Source organism: Argentina silus, assembly GCF_951799395.1.
Source record: "Argentina silus genome assembly, chromosome: 10".
Lineage (NCBI taxonomy): Eukaryota > Metazoa > Chordata > Actinopteri > Argentiniformes > Argentinidae > Argentina > Argentina silus.
In genome coordinates this window covers 3,990,598-4,006,055 of record NC_139664.1, presented here as the reverse complement: position 1 = coordinate 4,006,055, position 15,458 = coordinate 3,990,598, and the positions used below count along the sequence as shown (strand labels likewise).

Below are 15,458 nucleotides of genomic sequence, written 5' to 3'. Positions count from 1 at the left end.
TCGGAATGTGATAATTGTTTGTGTTTTGAGTGTTCCGAACAGGTGAGGAATCAAATGTTTTTCATAACCTGTATTTTTTTTTTAGCATCTATCTACAGTATGACAGTTTCCAAGACAGGCATTGCAGAGCGATATGTGTTTCTCGCTCAAGCTACAGATCAAAGTTAATGGGAGGGTCTAGCAATGGCTAGATCCAAAACAACTCAATCTACTTGCGTGATTTTGCGCAGTGTAAATACCTTAATGATGAGTATACTGTAGGTTAGAAAACAGTAAGTAGTCCCCGACTGTATTAGGTGATGTGTTATAGCTATCTGTGTCTAAAGTACAACACTTTTACAACCTTGGCTTTTGTTCTCCCCTGCCAGGCCCTGCCCTCCATTAGTACATGTAATGGAACAGTGAAGCATTATTTCTTCTTCTGGCTTCATACTCCAAAAGTTTGGATTTGAAGTCAAACAATTACTATGAGGTTAAAGCAGGGATACTGAAATACTTTAAGTGGGGGGCCACAATATTATTTACCAATAGTTTACTACAAATTGACTTCTATACAATTACACTCACACATGATTAAAAAGTTCCTTCTAACTAATATAATAGTTGTTTCATTTAGAAATAATAGCAGTTTTCTCAAGCAACATAAGCATGGGCATAGGTCTGGTTTTAAATGTGGGGGGACACCTCTAGTGGGGGGTCTGGGGCTCATGTTTTGCAATTTGAAGCCTAGAGTATTTCCTGCATTTCAGCACAATTTAACAAAATTCATGGCACCTCTAGCAGGTAATTTAGAGCACAGCAAAATCATTTTTTTTTCATTTTTATCAGACATGAAAGGTAATGCCCCTGAACATACTCTAAGCTAAAAAGGTAAACGTGTCCAATGTGGGATCACACCAATCTTGAAAATATAGAATACTAAATAAAACACAAGAACGTATTAACATTATGTCCAAATTAAGCACTCATTTTCAGTATTTGGTATCCCTTGCATGCAATAACTCTCTGAAGTATGTGACCCATTGACTGCGCCAGATGCTGGGTATCTTCTCTGGTGATGCTCTGCCAGGCCCCTTACTGTAACCATCTTCAGTTGTTTGTTTTGAGGTCTTTTGCCTAAAATCTTATCTTCAGGAAATAAAAATGCATGTTCAATTGGATTTAAATCTGAATATTGACTAGTCAGTTCTTGACTATCAGTTCTTGACTATCAGTCAAGTTCTTGACTATCAGTCAAGAACTTTCTGCTTTTTGGCCCTGAAAAACTCCCAAGTTGCTATGGCAGTATGTTTGGGGTCGTTGTCTTAATGTACAATATGATGAACCGCCATCCAGTGAGTTTGGAGGCATTTGCCTGTACTTGAGCAGACAAGATGTTTCTGTATGCTTCAGAATACATTCTGCTGCTGCTGTCAGCAGTACCATCATCAACTAAGACAAGTTAGCCAGATCTAATGGCAGCCATGCATGCCCAAACCATAACACCCCCTCCCTCCACTATGTTTCACAGATGAGGTGGTATGCTGTGGATTTTGGGAAGTTCTGTTTTTCTCTAAACTTTCCTCTTGCAATCACTCTATATGATAATGATAATATTCTTCTCATCTGTCCACACCACCTTTCTTCAGAACTCTGCAGGCTTTAAGTACTTTTTAGCGAACTGTAACCTGGCCATCCTGTTTTCGAAGCTAACTAGTGGTCTGCACCTTGCCATGGAGCCTCTGTAGTTCAGATGGTGAAGTCTTCTGTGGACTGTAGTCTCTGACACATTCACGCCTACTTCCTGCAGAGTGTTCCTGTCTGTCGGACAGTTTTTGGGGGGATTTTGTTTGGTGAGCATTTTTCAGTCATCCACTGTAGAAGTCTTCCTACAAAGCTCACAAGTGCTGTTTTAATGATGTTCCAAACTGGTGATTTTGGTAAGCCTAAAGTTTTAGCAGACCAGTATACCAATAGCAAACTCCAAAGGCAAAGGCGTAGACTATAATCAAGACTAGACATTGACAGCTCTCTTATGCATGGATGATGTGACAGAACACACCTGACTAACCCGAAACACCTGTCAATTTCCCCAATTATTTTGGTGTTGTCATTTCTAAATGGTGAAACCAATATGTACACAAATACCATCAAATAAAAGCTGAGAATCTGTACTTCAACCTCAAAGTAATCATTTGATTTAAATGTATCCTAACCTTTGGAGTATAGAGCCAAAAGAAGTAAAAAAAAACAAAAAATGCTTCACTGTCCCAATACCCACAAAGGGCACTGTATGTCTATACTGCAAATGTATGTATATGTACAGCAGTGGAGGCTGGAGGAGGTAGAAATGACACGTGTTTAATACCATTCCTACATCCGTTCCAATGAGCCCGTCTTCCGATTTCTGCCTCCACCAGCCTCCTCTGACGCACAGTACATACAGCGTTGTAAGGGTTCTTTCAGGTAAACAATGTGTCCCCTTTCGGGACAATATACATATACAGTGCACACACGTACAGACACACTCACAACCACTCACATCCACCTACTCACCCATACACAGGTGCACCAACAGAAGAGGGGGAGCAGCAGGACGGGCAACAGAAATAGTTCAGTGAGTACGCTCCCAACTCAGAGAACAGGGCAAATATAGTAACAGAAAACTCTCCAAAACGCATTCATGCATACACACTCACACCTAAAGGTGTAATGCTACCTGAACCTTACCCTGTATTTCTGAACAGAGCACAGTACTGATTTAGGCATCTCTAGGGCTGTATGTGTAGGGGAGGTTATGTCCTCGGTCCTTGTTCTAGTGGTACACTCTTTGGTCTCTCAGGCGGGAGACCTGTCACATATGCACACCCATATGGGGTGGCAGTTGCACACCCGAACGGGTAGGGGGTAGGCTGCCTAGCTAGAAGGGAAAAGTGCAAAGTTTTTTCTCACATCCCCCCGCTTTTGTCAGACCATTTCTCTGTCGCCATGGCAGTGCCTTTTAGCGATGCCAGCTGGCTGTCCCCTGCCAGTCTGCCCGTCATTCTGCCGTTGGCACCAGGCAGCAGTCCTAGACAAACGGGAGTCATACTATTACACGTTCCGTTACACTATCATAAATGTTTATTTACCCCGTCATAAACACAACTGCACACACGGCAGTGTCGGTTAACGTTGACATGACAAACAAATGTACTGCACTCAATTTAGCACGTTTGCCAAACTAAACAATTTACTGTATGGGGATTCTAGCATAGCGATGGAAATGTCAAGCTAGCATTAGCATGATTGTCATGTAGCCTAGAGTTGTTGCTTTGTGAATCTGTTATGTCATGCAAACGACTGCATGAAACCTTAATTACTGAGGTTTCAATAAGTGGTGGGTGTTAAATGACTCATTAACTTACTGATTAAATTAAATTATTTCTGATATATCCTATTCTGATCATTCTGAGCATTGCGTCAATACTCTCTGTCTAGGATTTAATGGAGGTGAGGTCCAATTTGACGTTATTTTCTGTTATTTTCCAGTAAGTGGACTGCTAGTTCAGGGATGTGAGGGAGAAGAGGACACATCACAATGACCAACCAGGACAAGTGGGTCACTCTGACCCCGGCTGAATTCTCCCTGCTTCAGGAATACGCACAATGTAAGTGTGTGTGTGTGTGTGTGTGTGTGTGTGTGTGTGTGTGTGTGTATGTGTGTGTGTTTGTGTTTGTGTAGCTAGTACAACCAAAAGCCTGTGTCCGCAGTTTGCCGATCAGTTCTCTTGTGTGTGTGTGTGTGTGTGTGTGTGTGTGTGTGTGTGTGTGTGTGTGTGTGTGTGTGTGTGTGTGTGTGTGTGTGTGTGTGTGTGTGTGTGTGTGTGTGTGTGCGCTCTACCGCCCTTTCATATTTTCACAACTCCCCTGAGGATCTCCACTTCATTGGCACACCCACTGTCAGGTCGCCTCAAACTTGACATTGTGATGTTGTATTGTTAAGCTACTGTAGAGCTGATCTCAGCAGTTCCCCTTAATCCACTTCACATAGAGAGAGATTCTCCCACCGCTTGGCTGTGGTGGCATAACGGAACCCAGTTAATGATGACTGCATCAGAGCAGAGCAGATCTTCTTCATGCACCACATTATAAAACGCCAACCTAATCCAAGTTGATTCGGTGTGAAGCTCCGAGAGAGAAAAGCCGCCCCCGTTCAGTTATGAACTTGGAATCATCCAAATGTCTGTAATCTGCTATTGGAGCCCCTTGCTGATGTAGCAACATCACCATTAAATCTGTCTGGTGCTGTTCGTGTGCAAAATGATTCATCATAACAACAAACAGTTCCCCACTCAACTGAGTGTGAGGAATGTCTTTGGACTCTAGTTCACAGAATCTTTTACTGCACCACGTTTCTACAAGTTGTTGTTGTTGCCATGTCGTAGTGGCTCCAAGGGGAAATAGACGCATTGCACAGTACATCTCTCAAATTACAAAAGTCTGAATTCATAAAGAGTCTCCCTTGTTGTACCACGATGTGAGTGACATTATTACAGGAGTAGAGCAGAATAGCTAAATGAATTGAACTAATTTCAATACTAAGGACCCTCCATGTACATCTCCATAGAGTTTCAGCTGGGGGTTCTTTTATTAGATATTCAGAGGGCTGAGTCCAAATCTAAATAATTAATGCTTTTCGCTCTGGATCTCTTCTACAGGCAAAGTGTTTCGCTTGGCCGTGACATTTCTCTCCTTAATTGCTTTGTGCGTTGTGACAACATTATTGTGGCGACTGCAAAGCAACTCTCTAGCCCTGCTTCACTATATTTCTCATCAGGGAGCGCAACCTTTTTTTTTTTTCTTTTTTTTTTTAAATAGCATAAATTAATTTGATTGGATTGAATAGTTCAAGACAGCCTTGTTTTAGCCACTAAAAGCAATTCACCTGCTTGTCTGAGCTTGTCTGATTCAGGAGGAGACAGAGATAGAGAGGGATAAGAGAGGAATATGAAATGAGAAAAGGGAGTGTGTGATAGAAAAAGATTTGGATAATCATGTTTCAATGAGCTCAGTGTGCCTCTTTGTGCCCTGCACGTCCACATGTTATAAAATATCCCATTCCCTGAGCTACAACAATAGGCATCACGCTAATTCCCCCTCTGTCCCTCCCTCCTTTTCTCTCCTTCCATCTCATATTCTTTCTTTGCCTCCCCCTCTCATGAAAGAGGTGAAGGGAACTGCACACCTTCAGAACACATAATTTATAAGCACCTTCTAATTCTTTGCAGTTATGCAACGGGTTGATGAAAACAAGAATTGTGATTGGCCGAGTGGCGTTCAAAGACTTGATTGTCACGGTTAAAGCACTTTGTTATGATATTCCTACGCCGCAGTAGATTTGTGTATCACATTGCCTTGTAAATGTTTGTAGTTTTGTGAACTATTTGTTCTCAGTGCATTGTAGAAAGGGTAGAAATCACAAAATAAATACTTAAAGCATAGTTTTCGGCAGCATTTTCAGATTTGCGTGGATCTCCACTGCGCGTCAGGCCTAACAACTCCCCCTACCCGTGACAATATTGATGATAAATCACGGCCTCTCAGGAATTATTGCCTAAAGGGATAGTTTACCCAAATGACAAAATCACATGCTTGGTTCCTTACCTTGAAAGGAGTCTACAGACAATGACAAACTTGAATACACACTTTGGTTCTGTCTATCTGGGCACGGTCACTAATCACTAACTGTACAACTGTGAACTATCCCTTTAAGTGTCTGCTTGGAGGGTGACATTTCAAGTACTATGCTAACATGAAATGCATTTTTACCTCTGCTAAGACATGCCCTTTGATTGCCTTGTGCGTACCCCATGCATTTGGATGATGTAAGGTGGATAGAGTTTTATTTTATCATGCAATGTAGATTTGTTTATGGGCTTGTAGGGCTAATGGGCAGAATTGGATTTTCAGCCCCTCACAGAACAAGCATTACACAGTTCTTGTGAGGCAATCTGAAGCCTAAAATACAGCCAGTTGAGCATACAGGAGACAGGAACCAGAACCAGAAGACAGGAACCAGACCAAGACCAGAAAGGCAGAGGAGTCTATCTACCCCATGCCTCTGATTTCTCTTGGGCTGTCTCCAAAGCCTGGTGGAGTCACTGGTCAACAGACAGCTGAAATATTACCTCCAGGAAAACCACTTACTGAATAGTCTGCAGTAAGGTTTCAGGTCTAATCACAGTGTGGTCACTGCTACCTTAAAGGTATTAAACTCCATTCAGTGTATTCAGGATAAAAAGCAGCATTGTGTTGCTATTTTTATAGATTTGTTGAAAGCATTTGATTCAATGGACCATGATGTTTTGATTAATAGACTGAGCTGTATTGGGATCAATGGTAGTGCTTTGAGGTGGTTCACAGACTTTCTAGCAAACCGAATTCCATGTGGCGGCAGACGGCTGTATGTCAGACATCTTAGAGCTGCATTGTATGTGTGTCTACGTTGGTAATTTGTTTATTGTGTGTCTATGTCTGTAATTAGTTTTTAGTGTGGAACATTTGTAATTTGTTTGTAATGTATGTGTGACTGTGTCTGTTATTTGATTTGGGATGTACAGTACAGTGTGTTTGTCTTCGTTTGTGATCTCTCTCAATGTTTATCGTGATGATCAACATTGCTATTCACTAAACATGCTTGGATACTACATTTGAATGTTTTTCTGCAGACTCAACCAAGAAGCTGAAAGACGTTCTGCAGGAGTTTCATGGAGATGGGGTGCTGGCCAAGTACAACCCAGAGGAGGTACTCTTTGTGAAGGACAAATGCATGGAGTGTGGTGTGGCACTCGGTTTGAATGAATTACTTGATAAACAGCCTACTATGGAACCTATTCTCAAAAATTCCCACCTTTTTATACGTCCTGTATGTGACAATTTTGATATAAACATTAAACAGCTGTATTGGTCTCCAGTTTTCACAGTGCAATATGGATCCTCATTTGGTTTAGTAATTTGAAAATGCGATGTGCATGTTTGCTTTAGTTTAAGTATAGTATACTTTATACATCAACATTTTAAAAGCAAAATTAATAATTTAATTTATTAAAATGTGCTGTATCTTTCCTTATTCAATGCTGCATAGAAGCAGGAAATACTCAATCAGGTAATGCCATCTCTTCCTCTTGCAGATGTACAATAATCAAAGTTTCCTCTGATAAATGATACAAACCTGGATGGTGTGCGCCTGTGTCTTGTTTCAGGAGATTGACTTTGAAGGCTTCAAAGTATTCATGCAGACGTTTCTGGAGAGTGAGCTACCGGATGAGTTCTGTCAACACCTCTTCCTATCATTCAGTAACAAGGGACCCAAACCCAGCCCATCAACCGCAGACAAACCCAAAGTCACTGGTACGACCACACATTAAAGCTATCTTAGTCACCTCCTTCACGACAGACTGATTTTACGTAACGCATCTAAGAAAAGCCTGAAAACTGGGATTTTAGTATTGCAGAAACCCTGTGGTATCAAAGTTCCCTAACATTGTCAAAGACCTTGGTATCACACAAACTCTTTGGCACTCATTAGTAAAGCAGAAGAGCAGCAGAATCCTTATCCTTTACCTTAGACAAACCCCAAATAACAGGAGAGCAGTCTGTGTTTTAGTAATCAGTCCTTCTGAATCTCAATACCCTTTTGTGCAAAAATAACTACAGCAGAACAACTGTGCTTCTCCCACTTATTTTCTCCCTTTGTAGTGAGTGAGAATTTGACACATTTCTTTGTTTTACAAGTACACAGCCGCACCCCTGTGTACCTCCTTCACTCCCACCCCACGGTGCCTGTGTGACATGTGAGAATCTCATTCTCGGTTTGTGTGTTGATTCTGTTTGAATTGATTTGGCATTGTTAACCGGGTGTCCTCAAACCACCCCATACTGTAACCCCAGATTGCTTTGCTGTTTGTTACTGTAGCTCAGTGCAGTCGGGGTAGAAACATCAACAAACAGACCTGATGTAATTGTCGAAATGTAGTCTATGTTGTTAGATACCACTGTCCAGTCAACGTTTACTACCTAATATATTGGCAAAAACAACGCCATCAACATCTGTAATAAATCCTATGACCAAATATTAGACATGCCTTATTGGAAGGCAGTTTCAGGTTGACATTAGAGGCATATTGACCTTTGGCTCCTCTCTCTGCAGGACTCAAGCTGATCAAAGGGAACTCGACCCCTCAGAAGGTGCCCACTCTGCCCAGGCCTTTGCCCAGGCCTCTAGAGATGGTTCAGCTAAAGGACATTGTGTGTTACCTCTCCCTGCTGGAGGGGGGGCGGCCCGAGGACAAACTGGAGTGTGAGTACAGTGTGTACAAGTGCCGGCTCACCCTGTTTCTCTCTCTCTCTCCTCTCTCTCTCTCTCTCTCCTCTCTCTCTCTCTCTCTCTCTCTCCTCTCTCTCTCCTCTCTCTCTCTCTCTCTCCTCTCTCTCTCCTCTCTCTCTCTCTCTCTCCTCTCTCTCTCTCTCTCTCTCTCTCTCTTTTTCTCTCTCCTCACGCTCTCTCTCCCCTCCCCCCCTCTCTCTCTCTCACACACACACACACACACAAACACACACATACACATAATCAGGGTTTACCAGAATAAGGAGGTTATACTCCATTGAATTACCGTAAGACACTTTGCACATGTGTGTATCCAAGATACACAAACACTCATAAGCCACATGACATCATCCAAATACACACTACTCTATTCCTCCGATTACCAAGCAGGACTACTGGGCTACTAGTGTTGTGCCTGTAGTCTTATGTTTACTGAAAGCCCCTATTAATGTGTTAGACACATATTTATTTCTCTTTGTTGTATTTATCTTTATTCATAAGATTATATAAATAGTTAGTTAGTTTGTTAATTGGACATCTGACTTTTTTTTTATGTAACTATAATTCTCATCCACTTCTGAATAATTGAAAAGTGGAGTTGTTCATTAAGCATAGAATGTGTTAATAATTTAGTGAGTCTGCCCTATGAGCGCATCAGTGATTTAGCGTATGATGCTATCCTTATAGAGCATATCTTCCACCCTCATGTCTTATAGTGGTAAATGACGCCCTCTGCTGGCTTTCCAGTGAATTACTGTTTTGGATTTTCTGTTATGGTGGTTTCAGTTATTATTTCAGTTATCGTTATTTTTTCCGTTATCATCCAGGATTCTGTGTCGACAAAGTCAGGGTATGTCAGGCAAAAACACAGTATCTAAAAGCAAGCTGTGCTGTAGATTAACAGCAACAAGGAAAAATCGCCTGGTTCAGTATGTAAAAGAACATTTTATAGCTTGTATTCTTCTATCCTGTATCCTGCGCCACCACAATTCTCTCAATGCTCTTCTAGGAAAGAGTCTAGAAGGAACTATTAAAGCACTAATGCTGTCCAGATGGTGGCAGATGATAGCAATGACAAACGTGTGTCTTGTTGTCCATATTATGGCGTTTTAGACCACTTGGCTGTATACTATTCATGGTCTGTACACACCATCGCCTTCATGTGGTGGCTTGGGGTCACCACAAACGCCTCACATTACCATAGTCCCCACCAGGCACCTACTTCACTTCCCCTTTCTCCTCTCCCAGAGGGCCGCACTCCGGTAGGAAGCTGTCAATTACCTCCTCATTACCGTCTGACAAACAGCAGCTTGACGTCAGCCCACTATGACATCACCACCCCCCTGCCCCCCTCTCAAGGCCTTGATGAACTCACCCACGACCCAGCTGGTCCATGGCACTACTGCACATAAGGGGGTGGTGGTGGTGGTGGTGGTGGTGGTGGGTGTGTGGGTGTGGCTTCACCCTGAGACTGGTCTAAAAAACACCTCAACCATATACAGGGAATAACCGTTTGTATATTAATGACTTAAAGCAGAAGAAACCGTGGTCCCGACTCTGTTAACATTGGACCGGGGGCGGTTATGTGTGTCACTTGTGTTTTGTGATACTCATTCACCACTCTGCATGGTGTGGGAGCTGTCTGTTTCCATGGTGACAGTGTTGAGTTGTGATTGGGGACTAGTTGAGGGACCATTTAGACTGCAACACACACATGCCAAGTCCTTTATGAGGTGGTCTGATCTAGCTGATTATTCCCTCAGTAACAACAATTGTTATCAGCATAGCAAAGTGGCGTGCGTCCTTGAATCCAAGTCTCATAACATTTCCACTTGCATCTAGCATCTAATAGAACAGAGTACAAGAAAGTGATGTTTAGATGGCTCTTTTCATGGATACTGTACATATTCTAGTTACATTTCTGTTTATTTTTTTCCACAGTTATGTTCCGACTCTATGATACTGATGGAAACGGGTCTCTGGACAGTTCGGTAACCACTGTTCTTTTTTAATGTCTGTCTCAGCTCACATGGCACAACACCATGATTGATTTATTAAAATATAGAACGCTTATTTTGCGTGTATGTAATCACATTCTGAATTAGAACAGTTCACAGATGTAAAATGTATTACCAACAAATACCAATAGGACTACTGGTGGGAATCTCAGATATGACATGTGTGGGCAAATTTTTTTATCTAAAAGGTGTTATACAGGATATACATTTAGAAGATTGTTACCCTCCAAGACAATGACACTTGATAGGGTTTGTACAACAGTACAACAGTACAAACCCTTTTGAAAAAGCTTGGTTTGCTGTAGAGAAGCAGGGAAGTCTAAAATGTATTATGTGGATTTATCTGGTCTGCTTGTGACTCTCCAGCAGACAATAATTGCACTCCCATAAGGCAGCCGTTGCAATTAAGTCATCAGCCCTAGATTTGTTTTCAAGCTGCTTTGGTGCCTTGGAGAAGACTCATCTGTAGAAGAAAGACTTTCCCAGCCCATTATTACATGTTGTTCATCAGTATAGACCATGGTTTAGACTGTTTGACATCAACAGAAAATGACGATGTGCCATAATGTATGATGATTGAAGACTTGTTCTAATTCTAGGAACTGGAACACATAATCTCTCAAATGATGCATGTCGCCGAATACCTGGAGTGGGACGTGACAGAGCTGAAGCCGGTAAAAAAAAAGAATTCAAATTATTTTGTTACTTCTTAATCAATACCCCCGGGCCATCAGGCTCATGAACAAGCCTACCCCAAACTCATGACGTTACCCCCATCACACCCACAGGATGGACTTTACTAGCCCACACCCACTTTAAACACCCACCTCTTACACCAACGGCACAGTGCAATAATAATGACAGTCCACTGACCCACTTTACTTTTTTACTTTTTACTATTTATACTGCAATTGTGTCATGTCTATTGTCTTATGTGTCTCCAACAATCGTCACTGTCCAACTGTCTCACTTATCTTGTACTATGTCACTTATTGTCTTGTCCTATTTCATTGCACTACTGCGTATTGTATTATTTATATTATTGTATTATTTGTATTTTGTATGCTGCATTGTCATGGAACCGAGCCAAAGAATTTTACTCCCTGCACTTGAACTTGAAACTGAATACCCAGTACTTACCATATATTCGCCCATGTATTTCTATAGCTCTGATAGTTTATCTTATATCGCCCCCTAGCTTAAGTTTTAAGAATAGCACCCTACTGCAACTAAATGCACAGTGCGAGTGTGTCATGTCAGTCATCAGTGTTCATCACATCCCTCTGATTCCGATTGGTTGCTGTAGATACTGCAGGAGATGATGCAGGAGATTGACTATGACCACGATGGGACGGTGTCTCTGGAGGAGTGGATACAGGGAGGCATGACAACCATCCCACTGCTGGTCCTGCTGGGCCTGGAGACGGTGAGTCGTCATTGGGTAACCAGAGACCTGTGCTACTGTTATCCAGACAACAGATAACTGAGGTGACCCAATACTTCTTTCTAAGCAGTCAATACATCGCATTAAGACCCAGACCTAGTCATGTTACCAGACAATACATCACATTAACCCCAGACCTCGTCATGTTACCAGACAATACATCACATTAACCCCAGACCTAGTCATGTAACCAATAAAGGCATGGTTCCTTAACCATGTGTTAATGGGGGAGAGGGGAAATGGGGGTAATACTTATTTGAATTTGCACTGAATTCCACTCTGTCCTGTAACCCCTTCCCCGACGCTTCCTAACCGTCCCCTCCCCACTTTGCCTGCATTGCACTGATGTGTGTTACCTGGGTTAAACATGGTAAATCAAGGTTCGTGTAAACGGGGGTCAGACAATGATTACCTGATAATGTTTTCTGGCGTTTTACAATTTTGTGAACAGAGCTATGAACATTTTCACCACTACCTTGATAGTCAAAAGATTACATAGACTTCATTTTGTCCACTAGGTGGAGTCATCGGTTCAGTTTTTGTCTGTGCTCTTGAAAGGATCATCAGAGAAAGTCAGACTCATGAGACGGTCCATTCAGTGACTTCAGACTGTAATTTAAATATGGTTGACAGGATAGGTGACATGATCTATGCCACAGGGTTTAACCAAAGGGCCCAGACAACTGCATGACTGCATGTACTGGCTTTGGAGAACAGACATACACTGTACTGTAATCATATCATCAAAACATTTCACTCTAAGTCAAATGATGATTTCCTCACATTAGGCCAGGGTTCAATTAGTATTTAAAAATAATGTCAAATACTTAGCTGTGCTTGATTGAGTTAAAGTGCAAACTCTGCCCCACCTGGCTCTCCGGGGCCGGTTCAAGCATTTGAAAGTATTTAAAATACTTTTCCGACCCAGGTCTACCTCACCTTACTCATCAACTAAACAATCATTAGCAAATCAATAAACCAATCAGTCAATTAACCAATAACTTTGTCTTCAGAATGTGAAAGACGACGGGCAGCACGTGTGGAGACTGAAGCACTTCAACAAACCAGCCTACTGTAACCTGTGTCTGAACATGCTGATTGGACTGGGAAAGCAGGGTCTCTGCTGCTCCTGTGAGTACAGGACTACAGCACCCACAACCCTGTACTACTGTAAATATCAGCCTCCCTCACAGCTCCCTTAGGTTTACTCATGTTTACCGTTAGTAAAAGGTTTACTAGAGTCTGTTATTACCATAAAATGTGGGGTTTTTCGTCATTCGCCAGTAACCTTGTAACCGATCCCAGGGCTGCACTGAAGGCTGAGTTGTGCAGTTCTTTGTGTCTTCCTGTAAAAAGGTGTGCTCTTCCTCTCACAGTCTGCAAGTACACGGTCCACGAGCGCTGTGTGGCCCGCGCTCCTCCATCATGTATCAAAACCTACGTCAAGTCCAAGAAAAACACAGAGGTGAGTCCAATTGGAGTGTTTACCAATCGGCATGTTTGGATCAGTGATGCTCCATGGAGATTAGACCAAGGGCTTCTTTCCCTCTAATGGAATTTAACAACTAATTTTGTTACTAAGCATGGCTAATTACAAGATTAGCCTGGTTTAAATACATGCACAAACAGCATGGTTAAGTCTCTTGCTCTCTCTGAATCTCTTTCAATCTTTTTGGATTTCTTTCCTTCTTTCTTTCTTTCGTTCTTTCTTTCTCTTACTTTTCTCTGTGTCTATCTGTCTGTCTTTGCACTTCTCTCTTGCGTTCCTTATCCCACCCCCCATGTCTCTCTCCCTCCACTCCACAGGTGATGCACCATTTCTGGGTGGAGGGGAACTGCCCGACCAAGTGTGACAAGTGTCACAAAACCATTAAGTGTTACCAGGGCCTGACTGGGCTTCACTGTGTGTGGTGCCAAATCACGGTACGCCACCCGATGAGAGTCAGCCACCTCCTCATTATTTTTCTAGTGTTTCTTGCTGTTTACGATCGATTTTTTGCACCTCTTAACGCTGCCGTCATTTTTTTTCCAATTTACACCAAAGTATCAGTTATTTCCAGTGTTCTACTAATTGAAAAATAACAAGGATCCAGCACTGTGCAGTGCATGTTGTGCAGTTACCTTCAATGTTGTTACTGTACCCAAGTTTTTAACTTAGAGGTTTTACACACCTAGTGTATGTTGGTTATGCCCTGCAGTCGTATCAGTCATAATGTACTGTGTTTACTTAGATGATGCATTGACCAATAATGTTAACTTTTAACAACACATACATTTTCATTGATGCTCATTGGTTCTAAATGCTTGTGTGCTCCTTCTCCAGCTTCACAATAAGTGTGCTTCCCACATGAAGCCGGAGTGTGACTGCGGACCCCTGAAGGACCACATACTGCCACCCAACACAATCTGCCCTGTCATACTGGTACGTTTCTTCTGAGGCATCACATTCTTCTACACTTCTGTTCTTCTAAGGTGTCCTCTCAAAAGAAGAGCAATAAACCCAAATGTATACTCACTTAACACTTTATTAGGAACACCTGTACACCTTCTCATGGTGGAGGTGGTGTTATGGTGTGGGGAATGTTTTATTGGCACACTTTGGGCCCGTTAATACCAGTCAATCATCGCTTGAATGCCACAGCCTATTTGAGTATTGTTGCTGACCATGTGCATCCCTTCTTGGCAACAATCTACCCATCTTCTAATGGCTACTTCCAGCATGATAATGCACCATGTCACAAAGCAAAAGTCGTCTCAAACTGGTTTCATGAACATGACAATGAGTTCAGTGTTCTTCAGTGGCCTTCACAGTCACCGGATCTGAATCCAATAGAACACCTTTGGGATGTGGTAGAACGGGAGATTCACAGCTTGAAAGTGCACCTGAAAAATCTGCAGGAATTGCGTGATGCAATCATGCCATCATGGACCACAATCTCAAAGGAATGTTTTCAACATCTTGTGGAATCAATGCCAGGAAGAATTGAGGCTGTATTGAGAGCAAAGGGAGGCCCTACCCGGTATTAGTATAGTGTTCCTCATAAAGTGTTTGGTGAGTGTATAGTTTCCTTTCACCAGACTAGATCCCAATCTCCTGTATTTGTGTTGTTATTCTACACTATAATTTCATTTCATTTAATTTCATTTATTTCAAAGGTGGACATTTTTCATACACCCAAATCGTAGCATCAGTCCATTGAATAGTCTTCGGTAATGTTTTTAATGTGTACATGTCTGATTCTGTGCACTTTGACCCCAGGAAAGACAGTCAACATTGAGGAAAGATTCCAGATCCAGCCAATCAGGAAGCAGAGGGAAAATGCAGAGGGCAAACTCAGTCACAGTGGATGGGCAAGGATTGCAGGTGACAGACAAGCACAACGTTCAGAATCTCAATTTCATTATTATAAAAAAAAAGTGACATAAGGGAAACATTTAGTACAATTATGTGATGTGTCATATCAAATGTATGCTGATAAAATTCAACATTTCTAGGACTAACAACAATTATTTTCATTTGTCAAAATTCTTAAAGGGCTCCTCTGGTGAAAAAGAACATTTCCTGTCAAGTTAGATCAACAAATGTTAGGATGCAGGATGACATGAAATTACACTGCAGACTACTGTATGTTGATCATTAACAAAACAA

General features: G+C 41.9%; 1 protein-coding gene across 2 annotated transcripts in view; it reads left to right on the top strand.

Annotated features, from left to right (window-relative positions):
• Positions 1-3,559: 3,559 nt before the first annotated feature.
• Positions 3,560-15,458, top strand: part of dgkb (diacylglycerol kinase, beta) — a gene marked incomplete at both ends in the record, with an annotated part of 36,296 nt that continues 24,397 nt past the window's right edge. The window contains 13 exons of one of the 2 annotated variants that reach the window (XM_083678848.1): positions 3,560-3,629; positions 6,690-6,766; positions 7,106-7,126; positions 7,224-7,371; positions 8,171-8,320; positions 10,289-10,338; positions 10,965-11,039; positions 11,672-11,791; positions 12,823-12,940; positions 13,186-13,274; positions 13,616-13,732; positions 14,133-14,231; positions 15,069-15,173. In XM_083678848.1, coding sequence (XP_083534974.1) covers positions 3,560-3,629; positions 6,690-6,766; positions 7,106-7,126; positions 7,224-7,371; positions 8,171-8,320; positions 10,289-10,338; positions 10,965-11,039; positions 11,672-11,791; positions 12,823-12,940; positions 13,186-13,274; positions 13,616-13,732; positions 14,133-14,231; positions 15,069-15,173 — 1,239 coding nt within the window. The remainder of the gene's footprint in view (positions 3,630-6,689; positions 6,767-7,105; positions 7,127-7,223; positions 7,372-8,170; positions 8,321-10,288; positions 10,339-10,964; positions 11,040-11,671; positions 11,792-12,822; positions 12,941-13,185; positions 13,275-13,615; positions 13,733-14,132; positions 14,232-15,068; positions 15,174-15,458) is intronic. The other variant, XM_083678849.1, reaches the window with a different exon arrangement.